Below are 25,278 nucleotides of genomic sequence, written 5' to 3'. Positions count from 1 at the left end.
ACCAAACCAGCCCTCTCCTAAGCGCTGGGCTTTGTGTCCCTGACCGTAGCCTGCAGGGGCCACGTGATGGCTTCAAAACAGGAAAGGACAGAGAAGGAAGACCAAGGCTCATGCCCACAGCTGCCTCGTGTGCACAAGAGCAGCAGGGCACAACGAGCCCTCTGCCAGCCCAGTTCAGAACTGGGGGTACAGCACCTCCCTTCAGCCCAGACACGTGGGTGGGCTCCGAGGAGCCAGATGGCCTGGAGAAAAAGCAAGCAGGATTGAGCTGCTCTCGGGTTTAGTGCAGGAAACACATTCCCCGTCACCCACATCCTGAGGGTTGGGGGTGTTCTGCCTGCCAGGTGGCTGCAGCAGCAGTGCTCCCTCTCCATGCCCTCTGGGGTCCAGCGCACCTCAAGAGGTCAGATGCGTTCTGACCAGCCTCGGCGGCCTGGCTCTTGGGCCCCGTGCTCCTGGCCCACGGCCAAGCACCAATAGTTGCAAAAGGAGCAGTTAGGCTGCTTGAGGGCGGTGGTCAGGGGCTGTGACGTGGGGCCTCACCTACATAGGACAAAAGTGAACAGCTGAGCTCAATGAAGACAGACCCTTATGGTGCACTTGCACTGGGGTGATGGGTTTATTTCACACTCTGTACGCTAACAGAAGGGCGAGCTCAGGGAGGCCTGGGCTCTCCAGGCTTAGGGAAGAGCATCGACCTTCCTCCCCCGTCTCCAGAGAGCCGTCATGGCCCTCCCCCAGGTCTGCAGCCCAGGTCCTGCCCTTTACAGCCTGGGCTGCCCGCCATGGGGTGCGGCCTCGCCGGGGGCTGGATCAGACTTGCATGTTGCCCACATCCAGAGTCCAGCGAAGACTAACTGGCTACACACCATCCCAGCCACATACACCAGGAAGAAGGTGTGGTCAGCAGCCTCAGCCCAGCTGCTCCAGGACCCCTTTACTCCTCTGGGGGCTTCTGGGAGGCAGAGGCAGGGAAAGCAGCTGCCCTTCCGCGCTCACCCTACACGCTCCACCAGTACAGAAGGGTGAAGCCCAGGGGCTGTCAGCTGTATTTCTCCCTTAGATCCACAACTAGTGAATATCTAAGTCTGGCCCATTCTAGGCCATCTTGAATTGAAGAAATACCCTCCTCAAGAGGTGCCACAGGCACGGGTTATGTCAGGGACAACTCCCCCAGGCCTTTGGGAGGCTAATGTTGCTTCCTGCTCCAGACCTGCTTCTTCTGAGGGCCGACGTGCTGGAGCCCAGGGACAGTGGGGCCCACAGCCTAATGCAAGGAGCCTCAGAATAGTCCAGCAACCCCGACCCCAGCCCCAGGTGTGCAGCCTGCCAGCTCTGCACCTGTCAAACCTGCTCTTACTCTTAGCCTCATTCCTCACCCCCCCCCCCCCAGGAAGGGCCCCAGCCCATGCCCACCTTCAGGGTTAGGCCCTGGGTGCCCAGGATCTTGCTGCTCCCCTCTCGGGGCTGGGCTGGAGCTGCTCTTGGCCCTGAGGTGACCCCTGGCCAGCAGCCCGGCCAACAGCACGGTCTCAATGGTACTAATGAAGAGCAGCAACAGCAGGACGGTGAAGTAGTAAACTGGGAAGGGGCGGGGGCAATGGTCAGGGCTTCCAGCGCCCAGGTAGCTGAGCAGAGGTGGGGAGCAACACTGCCGCCCAGGGCCGGGCCCGCCCGGGAGGGGAGGGGAGGGGAGGGGAGGGGCGGGGCGGGGCTTACTGAGCAGCGGGTTGCAGGAGGAGGAGCTGGGCAGGGCCTGCACCAGGGAGGAGTGGAAAACCAGGTAGCCCAGCAACAGGGTCACCTTGTAGGCAGTGCGCTCGGTGGCCTGGAGGGGCAGCAGCCACCCGCACATGTCAGCCAACAGCAGCGCCTCCCCAGGTACCAACAGAGCCAGGATGGCCTTTAGTGCTGTGTTCTGTAGGCGCAGCTGGAAGAAAGAAAGTTGGGGCTTTCTGGGGGGGTGGGCAGCAGAAGGGTGACGTCATGTCCTCTGACTCTGCATCCTCAACGCTCCATCAGCCCTCTGTCAGCCACCTCCCGACTCACCGTCACCTGGAAGCAGGGTACCAGCTGCTGGGGTGGGACTTGGGTTTTCAAATCCCGAACTACATATTCCCTCTTGACACTCACAATCTCATTCACCACGTGGGGCTGGAACTCGAGCTCCATCGCTGGGAGAGGTGGGGGTGAGAACAGTGAACTAGGAAAAAGATACCTCTGCCCCCAAATCTCCCTTGGGAGTAGGGGCAGGGGTAAGCTGGTTCCCAGGGATGATGGAGACTTGTGATGGCAGCTGGGGGCAGACTTGGAGATGAAACTGATCCTCAATTTGCAACCCCCTCAAGTGTGCTCCAGTTAGAGGAAGGGCCTTATCAGATTCATAGATGAATTTTCATTGTAAAAATAAATGTACTTTGCATCGCTTCATGGAGGGGAAGTGGTAGCAGACTCTTCTACCAGTGTATCATCTCACAGCTGAAAGTCTAGCATTCGTGGGGCAGCAGCTGTGGTATTTCCCAGAGGGCAGGGGTGGAAGGGAAGAGTGGGACTTCTCTGCCAAGTTGGACATCAGCTGATGGGTCTGTGGGATATTTATTGGGCGGCTGCACCTTTAGGATGAAGCCTCAGCGACCTGAGCTGACACCAGTGGCCTAGCCACTGCAGTTTGGCCCTGGCAGTTGAGGGCATTTGCTGTGGGGGAGTTGAGGGGAAGGAGAGAGAAGACTGAAGTGGGGCTACAGAGAGCAGGGAGCACTAGGAGATGGGACTGCTGTGTTAGTGGGAGGTACAGCGTGAGAAGCATGTACCTCCCTGGATCTGCTGAATGGATCTGCTGGATCCATTCAGTTCCCCTAAGTCTGGGGGGTAGACTGGTGTGAACACAGCCCACTAGCCGTGTCAGACGTTTGCCAGAGGGCAGCGGCTTCCCCTCCCCACACCCCCCAGCTCCTGTCCTGTCAGCACCAGAGTTGCTAAAAGCGTAGAAGCTGAGGGTGCAGTCGCTCTGGTCCCTGGGGAAGTGGAGGAGCTCAAAGTCGCAGTTGGTCTCCGTAGTGAGGGCCAGGTAGAGCTCGACGTGGCCATCTGGGTCCACTCGGGCCTGTGGGCTCCGGTCCTGCCAGTCCACCCAGAGCCTGTGGGGGAAAGGCACCAGGGCCGCAAGCCCAGCCCCTTCTCTGAAGGAGGAGGACCGCGAGACGGGCGTATGCCCAACTGCCATCCCCTGCCCTCGGTTCCAAAAGGGAGAAGGGAACACAGGGCAGTGGAGGCGCCCCAGTGGTCTGGCAGGGCCAGCAGGAGAGGGTTGTGCACTAAGGGCCTCCAGGCTCTAGATGGGAAGGACAGATGCGTGGTGGTTCCTGGGACTAGAGCTGCCGCCTCACTTACGCCTCCTGGAGAGTGAGTCCCGGTGTCCACAGTGAGCCCCAGGGCAGTGTAACCATGCGCCGGGGATACACACTCCCGTTCCAGGCCAGGCGAGTGTCCAGCCAGGACTGGGGACACAGACACCAGTGAGGCTCTGGGTCTCCGTATACACGTCCCTCTCGGTTGGCTTGGCAGGTTGACGAAGGCCGGTACTTCTGCGCTGGACTCAGCCGGGTCTCCTGTACCCTCCCCCCGGTCCCCTCTGTGGGCGCTTACCAGCCGAAGCAGCAACATGGAGGACATCGTGTACCGCAGGATGTCCTGGGAGGGGGAGGGCGGGCGCTACATGACAAAAGAAGGTGGGAGACTCCCCAGCACTGCAGGGGCAGAACCCTGTCCCATCCCCATCCCCAGCTCAGCACTTGGGTCCCGCCGGCGCCGCGGCCTGAGGACACTTACCACGTTAAACACGTTTGACACGAACACCTTCACGTCTACAAGCAGGGGCGCGCTCCCGTTTTTCGGAATTTGCCTGGTTTCCTGAATCTCCAGGGGCGAGTTGAGGTGGAAGAAAGAGGGCCAGGCTGAGGGATGGAGGTGGAGGTCAGCCGGGTGCCCTGGGGCCCATATCCCAAAGCTCATGACTTTATGCCTTCCACCTACCAACCGCTGGTTCGCGGAAGCCGAGACCCTGGACCAAGGGCCGGGTGGTGCCCAGTCTGAGCACGGCGACATGGAGCAGGAGCCGCAGGGCCATCAGAAGCGGCTGCACGGAGGGGCTGGCTGAATCGGAACCCCCTAAGCTACAACCTCTAAGTCGGTTTTCTGGGGAACTGGGCAGCTGCTCTATGCAATGTCCCTGGAGCTCTGGGCTTAGTACCCTCACCCCCACCCCACCCCACCCTGGGTTCCGCAAACACAGGAAGACAAAGCCCAGGACCCAGCCCTGCCCGCCTTGCACCTGTCCAGGCTTTCCAGTCCCGCTCCATTTCCACCACCTGGAATGTGTTGCCACGTCCAAGGCCCACCAAGTGGCCGGAGCAAGCATAGAATCCGCTCCCCCTTCCCTAGCTGTGTCCTTCCAATCTGGGCAGACATGGTAGGCCTCCCTTGAGTTTCCATAGTGGGCGCCATCCTGCCTAAGTACCCAAGCCCTTTTCAAAGTACCTTGCACTCGATGTGAAATGGGCACACCCTTGAGAATGTTCTTGCCTCTCCTTAAACACAACCGACTCCCAGTAAAAAGCCTTGACTCAAGGACTCCAGGAGTGAGGCTAACCAGGGGACAGATAGAGGCTAGCTCACGAGTAAAGCCCGAGGGCATTCCTGTTCTGCACCGGACCCTCAGCCTACCCCACCCCAGCAGTGCCTTAGGACCGCTGCTGTGCGCCATGGAGCAGTACCGGCAGGGGTGGGAAGCTCTTTTCCGGGCTAGAAGGAGAAACTGAGCCATTGGAGACCTGATTCAATAGCTGCAGCGAGGGAAGAAAACTCCCAGGCTGAAAGTCCGTAGGAACTAACAGGGCTGCCCAGACTCCAAAGGGCCCCAGGGAGCTGGGAGCCAGCGAGGACCCACGACACGCTGGCGCACGAACTCTTCGAGGAACACACGTGTCTGCGTCTGTCATCGACGGACACCCTGCCTGTCTTTGTCGCATGCACTGGCAGCTGTTGGTTTACCGATCTATATACACCTGGCGACTCCGGATGGACACGCGCAAAGAGCCTTCGGAGTCGCGCGCTCCCCCGCCTCATTTAGGAATTTCTATGCGGATTTTAACTGGGCGGTCTTCGGTGCTGGCCTCCCTCTTCCCCTGTAGTTCAGCAAAGCACTCTGCACCCAATCATCCAAAGCTCCCCTGTGAAGTCCCAGAGGCTTATTGCCATGGAGCCTCATGACCATGAGATATGCGGAGACAGCGTGTCACTGCACATAAAATGGTTTGTGCATTTTATTAACAGACAAAACTTCATCCACGATTCCCCGATCTCCAATCCTTTAATATCCAAGTGCACCCCCTAAGAGCTCAGGTCACATTAACTGTCAGGATGCCGTTGGGAGCCTTTTGGTCCAGACGAGATGGGCCCAGGGTCCCGCGCGAGGCCGAGCCGCTAGGAAACGCTGGCGCAGGGGCAGAAGGCCCGGCCACTTCGCTCAGGTGCGTCAGGTCGGTGGACTCACGCTCCAGCACGCTGCCGCTGCGGGTGCCCTGCGCCACGACGCACACGCGCCCTGAGGCTCTGCTAGGGTAGCGGCGCAGCAGGCCCGCGCAGATCTTGCGGAAGCCCTTGCGGAAGTGCTTGGAAACCAGCGCGTACACGATGGGGTTGACGCATGAATTAGCGTAGGAGACCAGGTGCGAGAGGATGCGCAGCGCGTAGGTGGCGCGCGTAAGTGGGAAGCGGCCAAACCACACGCAGAGGATAAGCGCGTGGTGAGGCATCCAACAGAGGCAGAAAAGTGCCGCTACGATGATGATCATGCGCGTCACCTTGCGCTTGGCGTGCCGGGCGCCTGAGCCGGCGACCACCGGGTCGACGGCGCGCCAGAGGTAGTGCAGAGTGCGCGCGTACGTCAGGCCGAGCACCAGCACCGGCAGCAGGTAGCTGAAGACAAAGGTGCAAAGGTCCATGGCGCGGCGGCGAGCCGCACTCCACGCAGGATGGCACACGGTCAGGTTGGCCAACCGCGACTGGCGGTAGTAACTCAGGTAGGGCCCGGAGAAGAGCAACGACAGCCCCCAGATGAGCCCGATGGCCGCCAGCGCGTTGCGAGGCGTGCGCAGCTCGCGGGAGTGCAGCGGGTAGCGGATAGCCAAATACCTGCGGGTCAGGCCAGGAAGGGAGACGTCGGCTGAGCGGGCAGATTCGCGGGAGCAGGGCCGGACCTCTGCCCTTCGAGCTCCACACCCGCTCTCGAGGAAGGTCCCTAGCGCACGGTCACACCGCACACCCAAGTGCATCCCCGGCACAGCCGCATCTAGATGTGGGGCGGGACGCAACAACAGGAAAGGCGCGCGTATAGGCCCCTCGTCTGCTCGTCCCAGGACTACGACCTACATACTCCATCTGGGAGGACACACCGAGATTTAACTGGCCTTGGGGCTCCGGGAGGCTGTGATTACCCACCAGTGACGGTGCCCGGAGAGGGAGGACCCAGGAGCCTGGAGGCTCTAGCAGACAGCCTTGGAGACACGTCAGGCAAGGTGCCGCCAGGGAATTCCTTAGAGGAGCCGAAGCTCTGTGGGTCCCACCAGCGCCCTGGGAACCCACACATTCCGTGCTCAGTGGAACTGGGAGAGAGATGGGGAATGTGACCTCACCTCCATGCTTGTCTTGGGGAGGTGGTGAGGCCGTGGGGGCAGAGGAGGCCAGGGAGATAACCATAGTCAAACCCGGATTTCCCCCTAGGAAATCCAGGTGTCCTTCCAAGCTCCAGTTGGGGGGCAGGGCTGGGGCGCGCTCCTCTCCCTGCCCTTGACCCAGGCGTGGAGGTGGGGCGCAGAACGGGTGGGAGGGAGCACGGGCCTCCCGCCGAGGACCCAAATTCTGCAGTCTGGTGAGCCAGAGTCGAGTGCGCCAAGCAAACCTTGGCTTCGAGGCTAGCGAGGTGGAGGCGCCTGAGTTTGACGCCAGAAGACAGACCACTGGCTTCGCGCACAGGATTGAAGAATGGGCGACTCTGAACAAGTCACTTACGAACTCGATCTCGTCTGTAATTTAGGCACGGTAATCCCTCCCCTCCTCATCCCACAGGGACATTGAGCTCAAGCGAGACCAAGCTAGGGAAACGCTTGGTATCCGGAAACACTGCGCTTTGTCAGGCGTCCGTGGCGCTGGAGAGCTGAGGTGTCCAGCCTGCGGGCTCCCAGCACGCACTTGACGGAGGCATCCCGCCGTCCTCCATTCTTATTCTTCTTTTTCCCGTTTGTCGTGGACTCTTACCCGGTCCCTTTGGCCTCTTAGTGCCCTTTCCTACTCTCTGAGAGTCCCCCCTTCACCCTTGAGTTCCGCCCCCCCTTCACCCTTGAGTGCCCGACCCCTGAGCTGCCAGGGCGCTAGCTTACCTGTCCAGGGAGACAGCGGCCAGCGTGAAGCTGCTGGCATGCATGGTGAGGAATATGAGAAAATGCACGGCCTTGCAAAGCAGCGCGCCGAACACCCAGCCGTCCAGGGTGTAGATGGTCGCCTGGAAAGGTACGCAGCACAAGATGAAACACAGGTCGGCCACGCCCAGGTTGAGAATGAACAGGTTGGTGGTGCTGACCGCCTGGCTGCCGCGCAGCAGCACGGCCAGCACCAGTGCGTTGCCCACGGTGCCCACGAGAAAGATGAGCGCGAACAGCATGGGAACAATGACCGCCTCTGGCTGCCAGCTGTCCCCGCCGCCCGCCTCCCTCGCGTCCTCCGGCCCAGGGCCACCGGAGCCATTCATGGTGCCGCTGAAACCTAGGCTACCCGGGATCCTGCAGCCGTCTGGGTCTAGGCGAGCGCGCGGCTCCAGCGGCTCCAGCCACTGCAGCGTCCGGCGCGACTCCGCGGAGCTGCAGGCGGAGTGAGCCTCGCGGCGGCTGGAGCTGGAGACCGGGATGCGCTGGGGTCAGAGGGAGGAGCGAGCAGCTGGAAGAGTGGGATGGTTCCCCGAGGCGGCTGGCCCAGCGGGAGGAAGGGCTGTTGAGTGGCCTTAGAGTGTCCCAGGCGAGGCCCGGGCCGTCCATCCCGGGGGCTCAGGGCCCTCTGGAGTCACCGGCCTGTTGTGCCCCTGAATCCGGGCTGTGCCTCTGGGTCCGGGCTGTGCCGGGCTGAGAGGCGAACCGACCTCCTCGGCAGACGCGACCATGCCGACCTGCTTGTGGGCCGCGCTACTGGGAGCATCTGCCTGGGACCCTGCGCGCCTCGGCGCTTTCCTGCAGCCAGGCGGGCGCGCCTGACTTCCCCGGGCCGGTTGGGGGACGTCCTAGGAAGATTTACCCGCGGGTCCTGGGGGGTGAGGGGCCGCGCGGTTCTCCAGAACTGGCGAGTGGGAAGGCCCTACCGTGTACTCCACGCCTCCCTATTTCTACTTCCCAGGAGCATCGCGCCTCAGGAACCCCAGAGAACCCGGTGGGGAGGACGGAAGGAGGTTTCTGAGGGAGCTTGATTAGCTTCACCTCACTCCCTTCTCTCCCCCATTGAACGTTTCTCCCCCCAATTCAATCCATAAATACTGAGCATATCCTGTGTGTGTCAGGCTGTCCTTTGCGCTCTGCCTTCGTTTCTTCAGCTGTAATATGTGCTAATAACACCTTCTCAGAGGGTTCTGGTGAGAAGGAATGAGACACGTCTGACAGGCCTGAAGCCAGTGAGTTGAATCTGAATGATTCAAATTTTTCTTTCCCCTTACGCTAATCAGATATTTAAAAAAGGGAAAACTTTAAGGAAATAGAAAATAGCAGAGTTCCATGAAGCACTGTTTTTGGATGGCCAGGAGTGTGTTTAGGTTGCAATAAAACTTAACTATTTCTTTCTAATTTTGACACATTAGGCATCAAACATTTGTGACATGGAATCATACCTGTTTCTGTAAAATTTAAATCGCCCAGTTCACTTGGTCTGAAAATCACCACCTTCTGCCACTGTAGCTTGACCTCTGCTTCCCGTTCCCCTGCCCTGTTCCTTGGGTCCCAGTCAAGAACATTGTTTGTCTTCCTTTCCCTCAGGATCTCAGCCTCAGGAGCTCCTCTGGGTAGGGAGACCTTATTCACACCCCTGCCCTGCTTGGCTATTCATTGAACAGGAAGATGGCAACAGTTCACGTTTATGGGATGCTTGTCTTTCATTTATTTAGTAAGTATTTAGTAAGCACCTACTCCTTGCTGGGCACTGTTCTGGGTCCTTGGGCTCTACCAGTGAACTCTACAAAGATGTTTCTAGCAGGGAAGACGCCCAAAAACACAACTCAATTAAACTACTAACCTATTACAAGTTGGTAAGTACTTGCAGGCAAAGGAGATTGCGGTAAGAGAATTTGGGAGTACCGGGGTGGTGATGACGGTGCAATTTAAAACGGGGCGGTCGGGCAGACTTCATCAGGAAGGGGACATTTGAGCAAAGCCTTGAAGGAGGTGATGGAGCTAGGTTAGCAGATACCTAGGGGCAGAGAATTCCAGACAGAGAGAACAGCCAGTGCAAAGACCTTAGAGCAGGTGTGTGCTTGGGTCCCTAAGCAAGGAGGCTGGTATGCGTGAGCTGAATGAACAAGAAGGAGATTTGCAGGGAGGAGGTGAGAAGCATAACTTATTTCCATTGTAAAGACTGTGGCTTCTAGTCTGAGTAAAATGAGGAGCCACTGTAGAGTTTTGACTAAAGGGCTAATACAATCTGACTTACCTTTTTATAAAAAGCTGTATCGAAATATAATTCATGGGGGTCAAATATATGGTGACGGAAGGAGAACTGACTCTGGGTGGTGAACACACAATGTGATATATAGATGATGTAATACAGAATTGTACACCTGAAATCTATGTAATTTTATTAACCATTGTTACCCCAATAAATTTTAATTAAAAAAACATAATTCACATACCATACAATTTACCCATTTAAAGCCTTCATTTGGTTTTTAGTGGATTCAGAGTTGTGCAACCATCACCACAATGACTTTTAGAACATTTTTGTTCTCCCCAAGGAAACCTCTACTCTTTAGCCACCAGCCTCCAATCTCCACCCCCCACTCCCAGCCCCAGGCAACCACTACTTTCTGTCTATAGACTTGCCTATTCTGGACATTTCATAGAAGTGGAATCATACAATATGTAGCCATTTATGTGGCTTCTTTCACTTAGCATCATATTTTCAAGACTCATCTACATTGTAGCGTGTATCAGTACTTCATTGCTGTTTATAGTCAAATCATATTCCACTGTATGGTTATACCATATTCTATTTATCCATTCACTTGTCAATGGATATTTGGGAGACTTATATTTTTAAGATTCATTTTTAATTGTGGTAAAATACACAAAACATATAATTTACCATCTTAAACGTTTATAAGAGTAGTTTAGTAGTGTTAAGTATATTCACATTGTTGTGCAATAGATCTCCAGAACTTTTTAATCTTGCCAAACTCATTTCCCCTGCTTCCGAAATCCCCATTTCCCCGCCTCCCGCCCCTGGCAACCACCATTCTACTTTCAGTGAATTTGACTACACTAGATATTTCATATAAGTGGAATCATACCATATTTGTCTTTTGTGACTGGCTTACTTAGCACAATATTTTCAAGTTTCGTCCATATTGTAGCATCGGTCGTTCTTTAGCTAGGATAATGAGGCGCTAGCTCCTTGTGGTTTTGATTTGCATTTCCCTAACCATTAGTGGTGTTGAGACGGGACTTAATTTAAAATGCATCCGTTCATTTAATATTCATAACAACCATCTTAGTTGGTTATTCCCATTTCACAGATGATGACGGTAAGGTTTAGAGGGAGAGTACGTTATTTGCCCAACATCTTCCAACCAATAGTAGTGGAGCCAGGATTGGAGGCGCAGGACTCGAGTCCGCAGGGCCATATTGCACAGCAAACATCCAGTCTCCCTGCCTCAACACTTCTCTCTCCTCCGACTGCTCGCCTCAAAGTCCAGAAAAGGACACCGGTCCCTAGCAAGTCAGAAAGTTCTTACATCAGGACACTGGTTGCTGACTCCGCCAGTGCTTCCTCTGGCCATGGCTTTCTCAGGGTTGGCCCCAGAGGAAAGCGCTGAAGCTGTTACCTCCCAGGCGGGGCGCTTCCTTCCTGTAGGTGGGCACCCCACCTCCTGAGTCCCCGGGGAGGTAGACACCCGGAAACCCAAAGTCCTTAGACACCCGCCCCAGGCCTCTGTGCGCAAGACATAAGACGACTCGTCGTGCAGGGATGCAAGAGGTGAAGGTCCATTGCCAGATCCTCCGCCCTTGGTGGATGGAAGGTGGGACTGCCCCCGACAAGACCTCAACCGCTACGGTCCCCCAACGCCTGCGAGCCCTCAGCCCCGCCCGCCACGATTAGGAACCCGGAATCCGAGCCCACGCGCAGGCGCGCTCCAACAAGTGGCCTCTGCCTGCGGGCAGGGCCTTGGGCCGCGGAGTCCGCCGCTATCCCGTCAGCCTGTCCTGGCCGGTTCCGCTCTCTCCCGCCGCGGTCGTCACGTCTCCTCTATCCCGTCCTGCTCTGCGGCGCAGGGGCAAGATGGCTGCTGAGAAACAGGTTCCTGGCTGCAGTGGCGGCAGCGGCGGCGGCGGCGGCGGCGGCGGTGGACGCGGTGCCGGAGGAGAAGAAAATAAGGAAAACGAACGGCCATCAGCCGGATCGAAGGCAAACAAAGAATTCGGGGATAGCCTGAGTTTGGAGAGTATCCTAGAGGAATAGGGCCTAACTTGGAATGACTACGTGTCCATCTGGCGGCCGGGGGGCGGGAGAGGCAGCGGGGCCCCGCACGTCCTCGGCAGGAGAGGCCGAGGGTTGCTGTTTCTCTCGCCTTCACTTTCTGACACAGCAGAGTGTGTATTTTGACCGGCCTTTTCTCGCTTCTCCTTCGCCCTCCAGGCTGGGGAACGGCCTTTTCTGTCAGGCGGCACCGGGATATTGGGCAGATTTCGGCATTTTCCCTTCAGTTCCCCAGTTGGTGGGCTGGTGATGGGGATGACACTCTGGCCACCCCGGTGAGCTTCTGCCTTGGCACCTTGAACAGGGGAGAGGAAACTGCAGTCTCGACGTTTTGGCTTAATACCTTTGTCTGACAGCTGTCGGAGAATGGGTAGTAAAAATTATATGTTCTCGAAGTGAAGGCAAAGATTGACTGCTCAGAGGAAACGCTTGTTGCCCATTTTGAGTATAAATCATCGTAGATTTTTAACATCACTTGTATAGCTTTCTTAACAGATCCTATAGGCACTTTATCATGTTGAGAGTCGTTCAGATGAGCTGGAAGAATTGGTTTCTAGTTTTCATCAGCGCATAATCACAATTGAGTGCTTATGACACTAGTTTGTGGCTTTTTGAAATGAAATAACAAATGGAGAAAGCGTAGCTGAATTTCTGAAGTAATACTTGTAGCGTGACATCTTAGTGTAGTTGAAGCTTTCAGGGGATTGGAGTTTTACTTTTTGAATTGGGGGTGTAGTTCCAAATAGGTGTTAGAATGCCTTGATTTTACTACGAACCTTATCTCTTTGTCCCTTTTAACTTATTGAAATCCTTTTAGTGTTCAACATTTAAAAATACACCTATAGAGAAGCATGAGGAAACTTTAAAAGAAAACTAAAATTATGGATAAATGTCATTGGACTTCCTAAAGTTTGGTACATAATCTTAAAGTTTGGTACATAATCTTAAAATATTTTAAGATTCTTAAAAAGGAGAGATTGGTCAGGACCTTTCCTGTTAAAAGGAAAACTTCAGTATTTTTATGCAAACTGTACATAATCTTAAAATATTTTAAGATTCTTAAAAAGGAGAGATTGGTCAGGACCTTTCCTGTTAAAAGAAAAACTTCAGTATTTTTATGCAAACTGTGGCCTAGTTTGGGGGGCATGAGCTAAGCATAGGCACATGTAGCAACACAGCTGTTAAGGAAAGTTAGATTTGGCAGGTGTGGGAGGTCATGCAAACAGAGGACTAATACACGGCATTTATAACCTGAATCTGCCTGACTGAGTGAAATACTGGGTCCAGGTATAAATCAGTGGGAACCACCCCAATTATGGTCGGTATTGAGAATCCAGAAGCTTTATTTAAGCTGTTGGGTTTCAGTAATCATTAATGGCTGATAGGGCCCTCCTTTTTAGTTTAAAAGTAGTGACAGTTCAGGCAATTAACTTTTCTACTCTTAGCCCTGTCCTGTGACAAGACAGCTACTTTTGAAAATGCTTACAAGAGGTTTCACTTCACTAGTTAACGTACTAAGTATTTCAGGAATGTTTAGTGCTATGGTTTAATACAAATATAGACTCAGGGGGACACATTTTTTATTTGCTTGAATTCTTGCCATTGTAAGCCTTTCCTTAATCTTGGCTCTAGTTCTTCAGATTGTTAAGGAATCCCAGCAGCAGCATGGGTTACGGCATGGAGACTTTCAGAGGTACAGGTTAGTATCGTGTGTAGGACGTGCGGGGTTTTCAAAGTTGGTTGGCTTTATTAAATGTCCTACTTACTCTGCTGTATCTGAAGGTATACCTAGAACATCTAGCTCAGAACTTCTATTGAATCCCGAAAAGATACTTAGCTTTCAAATTTAAAATTTTCTAATGAGTAAAAGGAGCCAATTTGGCCTCACAATATTGCAGCGAGTACCTTGGAGGCTTCTGCTGAAGTTAACAGGCAGTTAATGGTCAGCATTTTTTAAAACTTAACCATATTTTAGAGTCTTGGTTAAATGCAAAGCTTTTTAGTGTTTTCAACATTATATAAGGGACATTTCATTGTAATTTATTGGTAATCTTTTATAACAGCCTTCAAGTTGGAAAACAAATTTAATATGACTTACAAAATAGAATAGATACCTAATGTATAATACAATGCAGTACTTCAAAAGCAGAAATGTCCAACTGTTTCTATATTGTAGATACAGGCTTTGGCTACCTGATTTTTAAAAGTACTACTAAAATACTCTACATCTCAGATTCTGAGGAGTCAGCCGTGTGGTGAAGGGTCAGCAGTGCTGGGGCAGAGTGAGCAAGGCGGGGAGTGGGAGGAAAGAGGTGGGAGACGTAGGCAGGGCCGGAATGTGCATGACCCTATAGGCCCGGGTAACCCGTTCAGATGCTCACCTAGGTGTGTGGGGGGGAAGCTGTAAACAGGAGATTGGTAGGACTCAAATTTTTTTTTAATTATTGAGGAAATTTCCAAAAACAAATGAAGAGATGATAGTACAATGAACCCATTACACAATTATTACAGCGATCAACTTTCTGTCCCTTTCTTTTTTCTTTTTTTTTTTTTTTAATGAGGGCACAGCTCACAGGGGCCCATGTGGGGATTGAACCGGCAACCTTGGTGTTATTAGCACCACACTCTAACCAATTGAGCTAACCGGCCACCCATTTTGCATCTGCTTCCTCTTTAAAAAAAAAAAAAAAAATTATTGAAGAATTTTAAAATCATTTTATTGAGGTGTAACTTACATACAGAGAAGTGTACAGAAATATAAAAATACTATCTTTATTCAGTTTTCCCTGATTTTCTTTGAAATATGTTTAAATTTTTTTTTATCTGAAATCATCTTAGACGTGCAGAAAATTTGCAGGAACAGTCATTTTTATGTCTTTAAGTACATACATACATTTTATATATGTACCTACCAAATAGTATTTTTGGTCTTCTAGTCTTTTTCTATGACTTTTTCATAAGTTTGCTCATATTGTATATACAATTTTATATTCCGATTTTTGGCTAAACATTCTGTTGTATTTCTCCCTGCCTACAAAAATGTTCTATACACATGACTTTTAGTAGTTGCATTATTACCCAATGTATAGGCATACCAATGTTTATTTACCTTTTCCCCCAAGTTGGTTATATATACAATAGCCAGTTTTGTAGATTTAAAAATTTTGTTCCCATAAATCTCTGTTTGAACTTCTTTGTCTGATTATTTCTGACAATTTCAAATAATTATTTGAAAAAAATTATTCCAAGTAATTTCTGATTATTTCTTGAGTATAGAAGTAGGCTGTTGGTTTAGGGAATATGAACATTTTTAAGGATCTTGATAAATGTATCCATATTGCCAGAAAATTCTTACCAATTTGTATTTTTCCTCATAATGTATGAGTCCATTTGATTTTTATGTAAAAGGATAAGTGATAATTAAAGCAGAAATTATAAATGGAGGGAAAAAGCTATTAGTTTTCTTTTTAATAAAAGAAAATTGTATGTATTTTTACACTAAGAGAGTCAAAATATATTTATTGAACATCCATATTGTTAGGCATTGTGCTAAGAAATTTGAAAGTAAAATCATCTTTGCACTGAAGGAGTTCATATTAGTGAGACAGACGTGGAAGGACATCATTATAAGGCCTATATGATGATAGAAGTAAGAATAAAGAGCTACATGAGCTCAGAAGGGGGAGCTTGGCTGGAGGTTCCTACTCACTCTTTCAAAGCCCACCCTAGATCCTCTCCAGCGAAAGTGTTAACAAGACGACAATGATTACTCATGTCCTATACATTCAATTTGACCTTTGCCTTGTTTCCTTGGTTGCCATTTTCTCTGCACGACCCTCCCCACCTAGAGTGTAGGTTCTTTGAGGATGGGCACTGTGTCCTCTATCTCTTCATGTTTTCTGCGATACCAGTCATACTGCCCGCATGTTTTAGTTCAGTCAATGTTCACAAGGTGATGTGAGGTAGCTGTAGTAACCATAAGTAGAACACCTCAAACCTTTGACCTTACCTTATTATAGAATTTGCTGTTGAAACTACTATCAGCTTGGCTGAGTGATTTTTGTTTGTGGTTTCTTACAGGGGCTACTGTTCCCGTAGACAAAGACGTCTCCGGAAAACGCTCAACTTCAAGATGGGGAACAGACACAAGTTCACAGGGAAAAAAGTAACTGAAGATCTTCTGACCGATAACAGGTACTGACTGCTCAGTGCTAGGAACTAAATGCTTTTTGCTAATATATTTATTAAATAATTACAACGTGTCAGATGTTTTGCCAAACTCTAATTATCTCATGTGATTCTTTTTTATTTTTTTTAAATTTTTTATTGGGGAATATTGGGGACCAGTGTATTTCTCCAGGACCCATCAGCTCCAAGTCGCCCTTCAATCTAGTTGTGGAGGGCGCAGCTGAGCTCCAAGTCCAGTCACCGTTCTCAGTCTTTAGTTGCAGGGGGTGCAGCCCACCATCCCAGGTGGGAATTGAACCGGCAACCCTGTTGTTCAGAGCTCGTGCTTTAACCAACTGAGCCATCCAACTGCCCCTCATGTGATTCTTTTAGCAGCTCTGCTGAGTAGGCATTCTTACTATTCCTGTGTTATCAGATGAGGAAACTGAGGCTCAAAGAGTTTCAGTAACTTATTCAAGAACTGTGGTAAAAATCAGTGATTAGAATCTAATCAGTTATTGGGTAAGGTTCTAGAATGGAAATTTCACTGCCTGAGTGCTTGCTTAGACATACCTTAGAGAGATCTGGCTGTGTGTAAATTATTCCAGAAGACTTCCGTATTTCAGTGCTGAATGCACCCATGCATAGTATTTGCTGAGGGTTCATCTGTCCAGCAGCATGTGTTGAAGGTCTCTAGGTCAGTTCCTCAGACTTGGGCCTGTGGGCCAAATTGGTCCTCCTGCCACCTGTTTTTGTAAATTAAGTTTTACTGGAACGCAGCCACACCATTTGTTTAGGTATTGTTTACAGGTGTTTTTGTGCTACAATAACAGTATTTGTGACAGAGACCCTATGTCCTGCAAAGCCTAAAATATTTGCTGTTGGGCCCTTTATAGAAAACGTTCACTACCGCCTGGCCTAGTATGTGGCCAGGATGGAGCTGACCACCACATTGGATGTAGAAGAGTGGGGTGGCATAGTTCTTGAACCTCACTGACTGTCATCTCTTGTTGTGAGATGTTGGTCAAGTACAAAACAGGGAACACTACACGACAGTGAAACTGCCATATTGGGTGTCATTTGCTCTTCAGAATTCTGAAGTCTTGGAAGGGAGAGGTTAGCTTGGGGGTTCTTGATAGGGAAGCCAGGAAACCTGGAGGCTGGACCCTGAAGGATTTGTGAGAGGAAAGAACATTCTGTGTCAGGGGAAACATCATACTATGATATCTAAATGAGCACCAGGAACTGCCATGCTCTAGACCAGGGGTGTCCAAACATTTTTCAACGTTTTTCACCAAGGGCCATATGCGGTAAAATACACAAACAGCTGGGCCACTCACTCGAGGTGAAGTATGTATTGCCTCACCTGGTTTATTTAAGTAAACTAAATATATTTTTGGAATTTGTTGCGGGCTGATTAAAAATGGATTGTGGGCCGCAGTTGGCCCGCGTGCCGCAGTTTGGACACCCCTGCTCTAGACAGTTGTTAGCCTCTGCTCAGGCAGCAAAGAGGCTGGGAGCTTGTGTGTGGAGACAGAGAACTAGAGCAGCCAGATGTATTGATTAAATCTGATGAGATCGAGTCAGGAAGAGTCTCTTATGATAACAAAGTCCCAGAGATAAGATTAAGCTGATGTTTAAGGAAGATTAATCAAGGAAGTGGTTAAAAAAAGATTCACCATAATAATAATAAAATAGCTAACTTATTTAGCACTTAGTAAGTGCTAGGCTCTGGTCTAAGCATGTTACATGCATTCCTGCATGGGAGAGTAAGGCACAGACAGGTTAGTACTTTGCCCAAAGTCACACAGCAAGTGAGTGATGGCACTGAGATTCCACCCCCAGAGTAGAGCCTTCTCCTTAACCACTTCAATATATTGCTTCTTAAGGCCTTGGTTTCCAACTGGTTTGGGATGAAGGAGGTGTTGATACAAAGATGAGACCAGACTTATTCCAGGACTGCCTCGATTTGCTAAAATTCGCGAGGGGTCAGTCCGGGTTTGCCAAGTTGGAGGTGGGAACAGGCTTTTCAGAGAGATGTTTCTGGTAGGTGGTCAGAAACCTGAGGTGCAGCCTGAGTCGGGAGCCGAGATGCAGATTTGGGAGTCATGGTTGCTACTGTGAGAAGAGTAGTTAGGAGGAGAGCCGGGGAGGGTGTAGAGAGAAGTTGCGAGGCGGAAGATGGCCTCGGAGAGCGTCTGGATCTGCTGCTCCTGGCCTTTATGTATTGCTCAGCTCCTTTGTTCTTGTCTCTGGTTTAGATATTTGCTTCTGGTTCTGATGGATGCTGAAAGAGCCTGGAGCTATGCCATGCAGCTCAAACAAGAGGCCAACACTGAACCCCGAAAACGGTTCCACTTGTTGTCTCGCTTACGCAAAGCCGTGAAGCACGCAGAGGAATTGGAACGCTTGTGTGAGAGCAGTCGCGTGGATGCCAAGACCAAGTTGGAGGCTCAGGTCGGTGTCTTCACGTCAGCTGCGCTCGGTTGGTAGAGAGTAGAGACGAGACTTGAGAACAATACAGTTAAACAGAACGGAGTTCCTCACATTATAAATGGATAGTCAGGAGAGGAAAAAACTTGATCTTGCTTTTTCAAGGTGAAGTTGGCGTCTCTTGTTTTTGAGCTCCTGGTTTTTAATCGGTAGCTCTAATTTTTAAAGAAAGGTCATGTTTCTTTTGATACATAGCTGGAAAGCTTGCATCTTGTGTCTCGGAGAGTTCACAAAATAATTTTTTAATGAAGTTTTTAAATGAGATAGATATTGCAAGTTTATATTCAACTTTTGATACTTATTTTATAGCCCCAAAGCTGGTTGTTAAGTCAAATGAAGAAAACAAATTTCCTTTATTTTGAAGTTCTCTCCTGGAAAGTAAACGAAGCATAACAAATTACCTGTGTGTCCTATTTTATTAGTGAAAAGTTTTTCTCTTTAAAAATCAACCTGAATATCTCTCTATTCTTGATGTCCAAGTTCAAAGCAAGTAGAGGAGACTGAGCTGTAACACTGGTCGTTGGGTGTTGAATCAGTTCCTCTTTTCCTGTCGCCTTCCAGGCTTACACAGCTTACCTCTCAGGAATGCTGCGTTTTGAACATCAAGAGTGGAAAGCTGCCATTGAGGCTTTTAACAAATGCAAGTAAGTCCTCCGATCCACAGGCTGTGGCCAGTTTTGATTCTAGATAGTCCAGTTCAAGCTGCAGATCAACTGATGGTTGTCTCTGTGAAAGGTAGTACAGCTTCTTTTTTTCCTGCCCTTTAGAAATGTTGATTCTTCTCTTTCACCCTTAAAACATGCCAGTTCTGGTAGTTGGTAGAAGGGCTTCAAAGTGCTGGGTTTTGTTTTTAGCTACTGTGTTCCTTGTGAGTTCGTTTTCTTATAAAATAAGGCTGCTGTGAGACGTGATGTCGCTTTCCTCGCAGAACGATCTACGAGAAGCTCGCCAGCGCATTCACGGAAGAGCTGGCCGTGCTGTACAACCAGCGTGTGGAGGAAATCTCACCCAACATCCGCTACTGTGCCTATAACATTGGTGAGCAGGGACTGCGTTGGCATTGGTGGGTGGCCTGGTGGCAGCGCATGTCAGAGATCCTAGAGAATGCGTTTAACTTTCTTCCCTTTCCCTTGCATCCGTCCTTGACATGGGGTTTGATTGATGAAAAAGGTAGAACTGTCGAAGTCAGCCCTGCTCAGCATTGCAGAAGGCAGTGCCTTTGCTTTCGTTCCCGTCATGCCATCTTCTTGACCCTCACAAGTTTTGTGCAAAGACTGGGATTCACTGCAATGTGCTTGTGGAGAAAGGAGCTCTTTCAAGTCAGAGTTGAACCTAATGGTTCTCAAGAGTACAGACCAGACCCTTGAGGATTTCCCACTCAATCTCTGTCTTTTTCAGGGGACCAGTCAGCTATCAATGAACTCATGCAGATGCGATTGAGGTCTGGGGGCACCGAGGGTCTCCTGGCTGAAAAATTGGAGGTAATCTAGTCTGTACATTTTTGTGACAAGTCTGGGGTTTGAGAAAGAAGTAATCCATAATCCCATCACCCGATATAATTGCTATTAGTATATGCTTATTTATACCTATATTTTTACCAAAAAACTTTTTTCATTTATTATTTTTAAGTATTTGACTTTTTTTTTTTTTAATGTGTTGCACTTATTTTCTAAGCAGTATAGGCTCATAGAGAAAGTAGGGGGATACAAAAGATGGGGGGGTAATAGAATGACATGGGTTACCACCCAGAGGTAACCACTATTACTAATGTATTGACTATCTTGCAGACTTTGGTGTGTGTAGGGAAAAAGGCATGCATGTATTTTTAAAATGGGATCTCCGTATGCACTGTTCAGTAACATCCTTTTTAAATATAATGTCACATGCAGTTTTTCCACTTCAGTAAATACATTTCCACATCATTGTATTTTAATGGCTGCATGGTGTGCCATTGTTATATTGGACCACTTCACTATTATTAAGGGGTAAACCGTATTACCATGAATATCTATGTCCCCAGTGTTTGCACACATTCTTAGTTATTTCTTTTTTTTTTTCTTTTTTTTTAAATTTTTTTAGTTATTTCTTTAGGATAAATTCCTATAAGTGGAATTGAATGTTTTGGAAGCTTTTAGTACATATTGACAAATATCTTAAGTTTCTACTAATTTGCATTTCTGCTTGTGGTATATAAAGATATACTCTTCTCCTGACAGCCTTACCAAAAACCTCGTGTTGGGCTTTTTAACTTTCTGTTATGTCCTTTTAACATTTGAGTTTCTGTAGGGTAAGATACACTATACCCAGGAGGAATTTAAATCTAAATTTGTATATGCTCTACTTTATAAGATAGAACATGTTGGTTATAGAAAGAGACAAATAATCATTTCCTATTATTTCAGCTCGGTCACTCCTATCCACGGTTACAACTTTAACTGTTTAAAACTACTTTCCAGGCGTTGATCACGCAGACGCGAGCCAAACAGGCAGCTACCATGAGCGAGGTGGAGTGGAGAGGGAGAACGGTTCCAGTGAAGATAGACAAAGTGAGGATCTTTTTATTGGGCTTAGCTGACAACGAGGCCGCCATTGCCCAGGTAAGGGGGAAGCTCCTGCTCTCTCTTCTGCACATGTCTGAAGGTTGTTCTTGTTTAAGATGTAGTATGGTGTTCATTTATCACAAAACAAAACTGTATCTTAATACTATTGGGTATTTGGTAACAGTCTCCAGATGCACCCTCTTGGATGAAATTCTTTTAAAAGCTGAATTTGTAGAAGAGTTCTTATGTGTAAAGGGCAAAGATGTTGCCAGTGACAGCCATGAGCATGAAACCGCGCGCAGGAAGCGGCTGGCTGACAGTGAGGGTAGCTTGCGGCCCAGCAGGTGGTGTGGCAGCTCAGCTGTCACGTCCCTCGTGTCCCTCTGACCTGACCTCCTGTCCTGGCCCTAAGGGGGCCACCTCGTGTTTAAGTAGAGCCTGGCTAAGCCGTGCTGTCTCGGTTGGTTTGCGATGTGAATGTGATGTTCATGCAAAGCGGACTCCTTGGTGCTGCGTACTGAGAATTGTTGCCCGTCTGTGGGTGTGAACGACCAGGTGAGGTCCAAAGGTGAGAGATCCTGGTGATCTTGGTTTGTACAACGCAGACGACGATGACGGCACTTGTTAGAGCTTCTCCTCTGTGTGAGGTGAAGAGCAGCTAAATAAAGGCCAGGTTGCTGAGTGTCTGCAGCCTCGCCAGGGACCAGTGGCGTTCCGTAGGACTTCGCAGCAAGCTGCCACGCCTGAATCATTTGCACACGGCTGCTTTGTTGGTTGTGCTGCTGAGTGGTTTTAAGCACACAGACTTTTTAGTGACTTGTTCCAAAATAGCTCCTTTGGGTTGGGGGCAGCTTTCAACAATTGAATTTCTTTGTGCCTTTGTGGTGCATATTGCCCGCTCGTTTCTCTTTATTTACTTAAAGGATGGAAGACTAGAACAATATCAGAAAGTTGATTTTTTTGCCTTAAACCAAAAGACCGAGAAACTTTTTTTGAGAGCATTTCATTGACACTATAGTATGATGGTATCTTTTCTGGACTGGGACTCTGGTAGCAACCATTTAGATTCTGTGATTGGGTTAATTCTTTTGTTTTAAAGTGATACATGCTGGAAGAAAAGAACTGCCATCAGTGACAATGAGACAGGAATTCTGGCTAGAATAAAAGTGGAAGGAGGCCCGTAGGGGCAAATTAAAGGGGGAGGCACTGTAGGGATGGGGCCACAGAATATATCAGATGAGGGACAAGAAAAGCTAACATTTATTTTTTATTTATTTTTTTGCCCCCCCTCACCCCCCTGATTTTTTTTTTTTAAGCCATTGTTTCTCAGTCTAGTTGTGTAGCACATAGCTCCCTGGCCCATGCTGATACTATGAGCCTTGCGCTGCCCCGGGTTGAGGCAGTTGGTCACTGGTCGTTGGTCGGCAGCTCACAGCAGCTCTAGTCAGCTGCCAGCCCCTCACAATGGCTGCTGGCTACTCACTCCAACTGCCTGCCACACGCTGGCTGCCGGCTGCTCACGGTAGCGCATGGTGGTGCACAGTAGCGCACACGTCAGCCCACGGGCAGCCCACACATCAGCCCACGGGCAGCCCATACATCAGCCCATGGGCAGCCCACACGTCAGCCCACGGGCAGCCCACATGTCAGCCCACGGGTAGCCCACAGCAGCCCGTGGCAGCTTACACCAATCTGTGGCTGCTCACGCCAACCTCCAGCTGCTCACGGCAGCCCAGCTCCAGGGAGAGCCATTGTTCACAGTCTTAGCTGTAGAGGACGCAGCTTACTGGCCCATGTGGGAATCTAACCGGCAGCCTTTGGTGTTAGGAGCGCGGCGCTCCAACTGCCTGAGCCACCGGGCCACCACTCTCCCCCCCCCCGCCCCAATATTTATTAAGTAAGCTTTAAAAGTATTCAGCTTAAAGTTTAGCAAATATAAATGATGTTTTAAGAGCTCAATCTATAGTCTCACTTCCCATATACCTTCATTAATCCTGCTTTGTACTAAAAGGAAAACAGTATCTATTTCCTTTTAGTCTTTTTCATATTCATGAGATGTTATATGTGTTTTCCTTGGAATTATACTGAGATCCGACTTTATACCCTGTTTTTATTAACATTTGTAAGGCTTTTTCATGTTCTTACAAATCATTTCACAAAACTTTTTAAATACCTGTTGGTCACCTGGGCAGCGATACCACAGAGATGAGCAAAGGAGGATCATGACCCTCCTGAATGTCCCGGATACGCCGCTTTATGCTCTTAGGTTTTTATCGATTTAGCCCTGTGGGGTGGCTGATATGCCTGTTCCGAGGCTGCGTACTGCCCACAGCCATGTAGCTGATAGAAGGGGGTGCTTCCATGTAAACCCCTGCGCCTTTGACTCCAAAGCTCATCTTCCTTGAACTTTCCCCATATCCTGTTCGATTCAACAGGAGGGCTAGTGACAAGATCGTTTCGTTTGGCTTTGGTGAATAGCTAAATGTAATTTCACTTAACAGTACACGAGCAGAGTCCTGGGCCCCTGGTAAGGACGTGGATAAGCAGAACCTTAAGTCAGGGGTGTCCAAACTGCGGCCCGCGGGCCAGCTGTGGCCCACAATCCATTGTTAACTGGCCCACAGCAAATTCCAAAAATATATTTAGTTTACTTAAATAAACCAGATGAGGCAATACGTACTTCACCTCGAGTGAGTGGCCCGGCTCTTTGTGTATTTTACCGCATATGGCCCTTGGTGAAAACCGTTGAAAGAAGTTTGGACGTCCCTGTCTTAAGTGAAACAAGTAGTCCTGGCAGAGGAACCCGCTCCAATTCAGTAGGTTAGTGGGGGGAGGCGAGTTTCCCATGTGAGAGGAGAAGGTATAGAGGTGTTTTATCCAAATTTATCTTTTTCTTGTTTTTTACACATAATTAGAGAACACAAACCTATATGGGGGAGGACTTTTTGCCTTATTTGTAAAATAATTCAGTTTGGGCTAAATTAGATCAAGTGAAAGCATTTTGCAGCTGCACGTGAAGCGTTTGCTTTAAAAGTTGCAGCTCACTCCAGTCATACGATGATTGGGTGAGGTTTGTGCAATCTTTTTTTTTCAGTTATAGTTGACATTCAATATTGTATTAGTTTCAGGTGTACAGCGTAGTGGTTAGATAAGTGTGTAATTCATGAAGTGATGTCTCGATTAGTCTTGTACCCACCTGGCACTATACATAGTTACTACAATATTATTGACTATGTTCTCTATGCTGTGCTTTACATTCCCATGACTGTTGCATGACTACCAGTTTGTACTTCTCAGTCCCTTCGTTTTTGAAAGGATTATTCTCAAACTTGAGTTTTAGTATAGTTAAAAGGTTGACTACTGGAGATCCAGGCCATAGCCACCCCTTCTAAGGCAGTTCAGGATTGGCCAAAATTTTGGCAAGAAAAAGCAACGACATTATTCCAACCTTGAATAGATAAAAAGATTTGAAGTCAGTCATCGCAACACAACTGCTGCCAGTTCTGATGTTCCCACCTCATCTTCAGCATGTGTGTTTATATAACTAAATATATTCTATTTAATATCCATCTCTAATAGACACAGATATTGGCAGGTGTACTTTTTAAAATGCTCTTTAATCAAAGCACATCTATTATTGGATGTTTGCATTCTATACAGTTTTTCAGCACTAAATGATGATGACTGAATCTCTGTATAGATTTTTCCTTATTTTGGATTACTGTTGCAGAATAATTCCTAAGATGAGAACACCATGTAGATTTAAAAATATATATATTTGACCTCTTTCTGATTGAATAGTTATTTCAATTAAGAGTTTTCGATCTTGATTTAATGCAGAAGATGTATATTTTAAAGCTTTTGTTTATTGTTAGGCACCTGCCCCAAAAAGTCAGATGGAGGGAGAGCAAAAGAATCTCAATGTATTTGATAGTTTGGGTTTTTTCTTCACATGCTCTGTTTTGTTAGGGTCTTTAGGACCCTTATTAATAAGAAAACAAACCTTCAATAAACAATTATTTACAATAATATAAAAGCTCAATAATGAAGATGATGCATTTTTGTGTTGTGATCACATTTTCTAAAGCTCTCCACCATCCATTTAAGCCCGTTTTCCTCTGTGTGTTACTTGGCTTGTTACTCAATTTAAAAACATACAAGTGCGTCTGCACACAAGGGTCAGAGCTTTCCCACTGCACATGTCTCACGCAGGCCCATGGATGGTTGGTCCAAGATTTTATGTTGAGCGTAAGTCAGGACCGGGAGCCAAGGTTTCCTGCCCCCACTACTGCAGGCT

The 25,278-nt window shown here is 48.9% G+C and overlaps 4 protein-coding genes across 5 annotated transcripts in view; 1 reads left to right on the top strand and 3 right to left on the bottom strand.

The window, feature by feature from the left end:
- Nucleotides 1-764: 764 nt before the first annotated feature.
- LOC148756591 (ligand-gated cation channel ZACN-like) lies at nucleotides 765-2,321 on the bottom strand. Its single transcript, XM_088802406.1, has 3 exons — nucleotides 2,050-2,321; nucleotides 1,417-1,930; nucleotides 765-955 (listed from the first exon to the last, which is right to left on the bottom strand). The coding sequence occupies exons 1-3, from the start codon at nucleotides 2,170-2,172 to the stop codon at nucleotides 765-767; spliced, it is 828 nt and encodes a 275-aa protein (XP_088658532.1). The 5' UTR covers nucleotides 2,173-2,321.
- A 293-nt stretch (nucleotides 2,322-2,614) lies between these two features.
- Nucleotides 2,615-4,126, bottom strand: LOC109454655 (ligand-gated cation channel ZACN). The gene is made up of 7 exons (XM_088801850.1): nucleotides 4,033-4,126; nucleotides 3,829-3,953; nucleotides 3,646-3,711; nucleotides 3,391-3,497; nucleotides 2,968-3,137; nucleotides 2,811-2,861; nucleotides 2,615-2,694 (listed from the first exon to the last, which is right to left on the bottom strand). The coding sequence occupies exons 1-7, from the start codon at nucleotides 4,124-4,126 to the stop codon at nucleotides 2,615-2,617; spliced, it is 693 nt and encodes a 230-aa protein (XP_088657976.1).
- A 1,173-nt stretch (nucleotides 4,127-5,299) lies between these two features.
- GALR2 (galanin receptor 2) lies at nucleotides 5,300-7,804 on the bottom strand. The gene is made up of 2 exons (XM_019745446.3): nucleotides 7,437-7,804; nucleotides 5,300-6,192 (listed from the first exon to the last, which is right to left on the bottom strand). The coding sequence occupies exons 1-2, from the start codon at nucleotides 7,802-7,804 to the stop codon at nucleotides 5,397-5,399; spliced, it is 1,164 nt and encodes a 387-aa protein (XP_019601005.3). The 3' UTR covers nucleotides 5,300-5,396.
- A 3,451-nt stretch (nucleotides 7,805-11,255) lies between these two features.
- Nucleotides 11,256-25,278, top strand: part of SRP68 (signal recognition particle 68) — a 29,554-nt gene continuing 15,531 nt past the window's right edge. Inside the window, exons 1-8 of one of the 2 annotated variants that reach the window (XM_019745479.3) lie at nucleotides 11,256-11,746; nucleotides 13,414-13,480; nucleotides 15,862-15,975; nucleotides 18,210-18,405; nucleotides 19,003-19,085; nucleotides 19,370-19,479; nucleotides 19,840-19,922; nucleotides 20,898-21,038. In XM_019745479.3, coding sequence (XP_019601038.3) covers nucleotides 11,584-11,746; nucleotides 13,414-13,480; nucleotides 15,862-15,975; nucleotides 18,210-18,405; nucleotides 19,003-19,085; nucleotides 19,370-19,479; nucleotides 19,840-19,922; nucleotides 20,898-21,038 — 957 coding nt within the window. In that variant the 5' untranslated portion in view covers nucleotides 11,256-11,583. The remainder of the gene's footprint in view (nucleotides 11,747-13,413; nucleotides 13,481-15,861; nucleotides 15,976-18,209; nucleotides 18,406-19,002; nucleotides 19,086-19,369; nucleotides 19,480-19,839; nucleotides 19,923-20,897; nucleotides 21,039-25,278) is intronic. The other variant, XM_088802398.1, reaches the window with a different exon arrangement.

The sequence above is a fragment of the Rhinolophus sinicus genome, chromosome 12 (genome assembly GCF_057876585.1).
Source record: "Rhinolophus sinicus isolate RSI-liver-muscle chromosome 12, RSI-T2T, whole genome shotgun sequence".
In the NCBI taxonomy this organism is placed as follows: domain Eukaryota; kingdom Metazoa; phylum Chordata; class Mammalia; order Chiroptera; family Rhinolophidae; genus Rhinolophus; species Rhinolophus sinicus.
This window is presented reverse-complemented; position numbering and strand designations above follow the sequence as displayed.

Bases quoted from the DNA above. Each gene is read 5' to 3' on its own strand.
- LOC148756591 (XM_088802406.1), bottom strand. From the start codon at position 2,172: ATGGAGCTCGAGTTCCAGCCCCACGTGGTGAATGAGATTGTGAGTGTC. The intron at 1,931-2,049 runs GTGAGTCGGGAG...TCTTTCTTCCAG, and splicing joins TACCCTGCTTCCAGGTGACG to CTGCGCCTACAGAACACAGC. The intron at 956-1,416 runs GTGGGCATGGGC...TCTGCCTCCCAG, and splicing joins CCCAGGGCCTAACCCTGAAG to AAGCCCCCAGAGGAGTAAAG.
- LOC109454655 (XM_088801850.1), bottom strand. From the start codon at position 4,126: ATGGCCCTGCGGCTCCTGCTCCATGTCGCCGTGCTCAGACTGGGCACC. The intron at 3,954-4,032 runs GTAGGTGGAAGG...TCCATCCCTCAG, and splicing joins CTTCCGCGAACCAGCGGTTG to CCTGGCCCTCTTTCTTCCAC. The intron at 3,498-3,645 runs GTAAGCGCCCAC...CTGTGTCCCCAG, and splicing joins CCATGTTGCTGCTTCGGCTG to TCCTGGCTGGACACTCGCCT.
- GALR2 (XM_019745446.3), bottom strand. From the start codon at position 7,804: ATGAATGGCTCCGGTGGCCCTGGGCCGGAGGACGCGAGGGAGGCGGGC. The intron at 6,193-7,436 runs GTAAGCTAGCGC...CCTGACCCGCAG, and splicing joins GCCGCTGTCTCCCTGGACAG to GTATTTGGCTATCCGCTACC.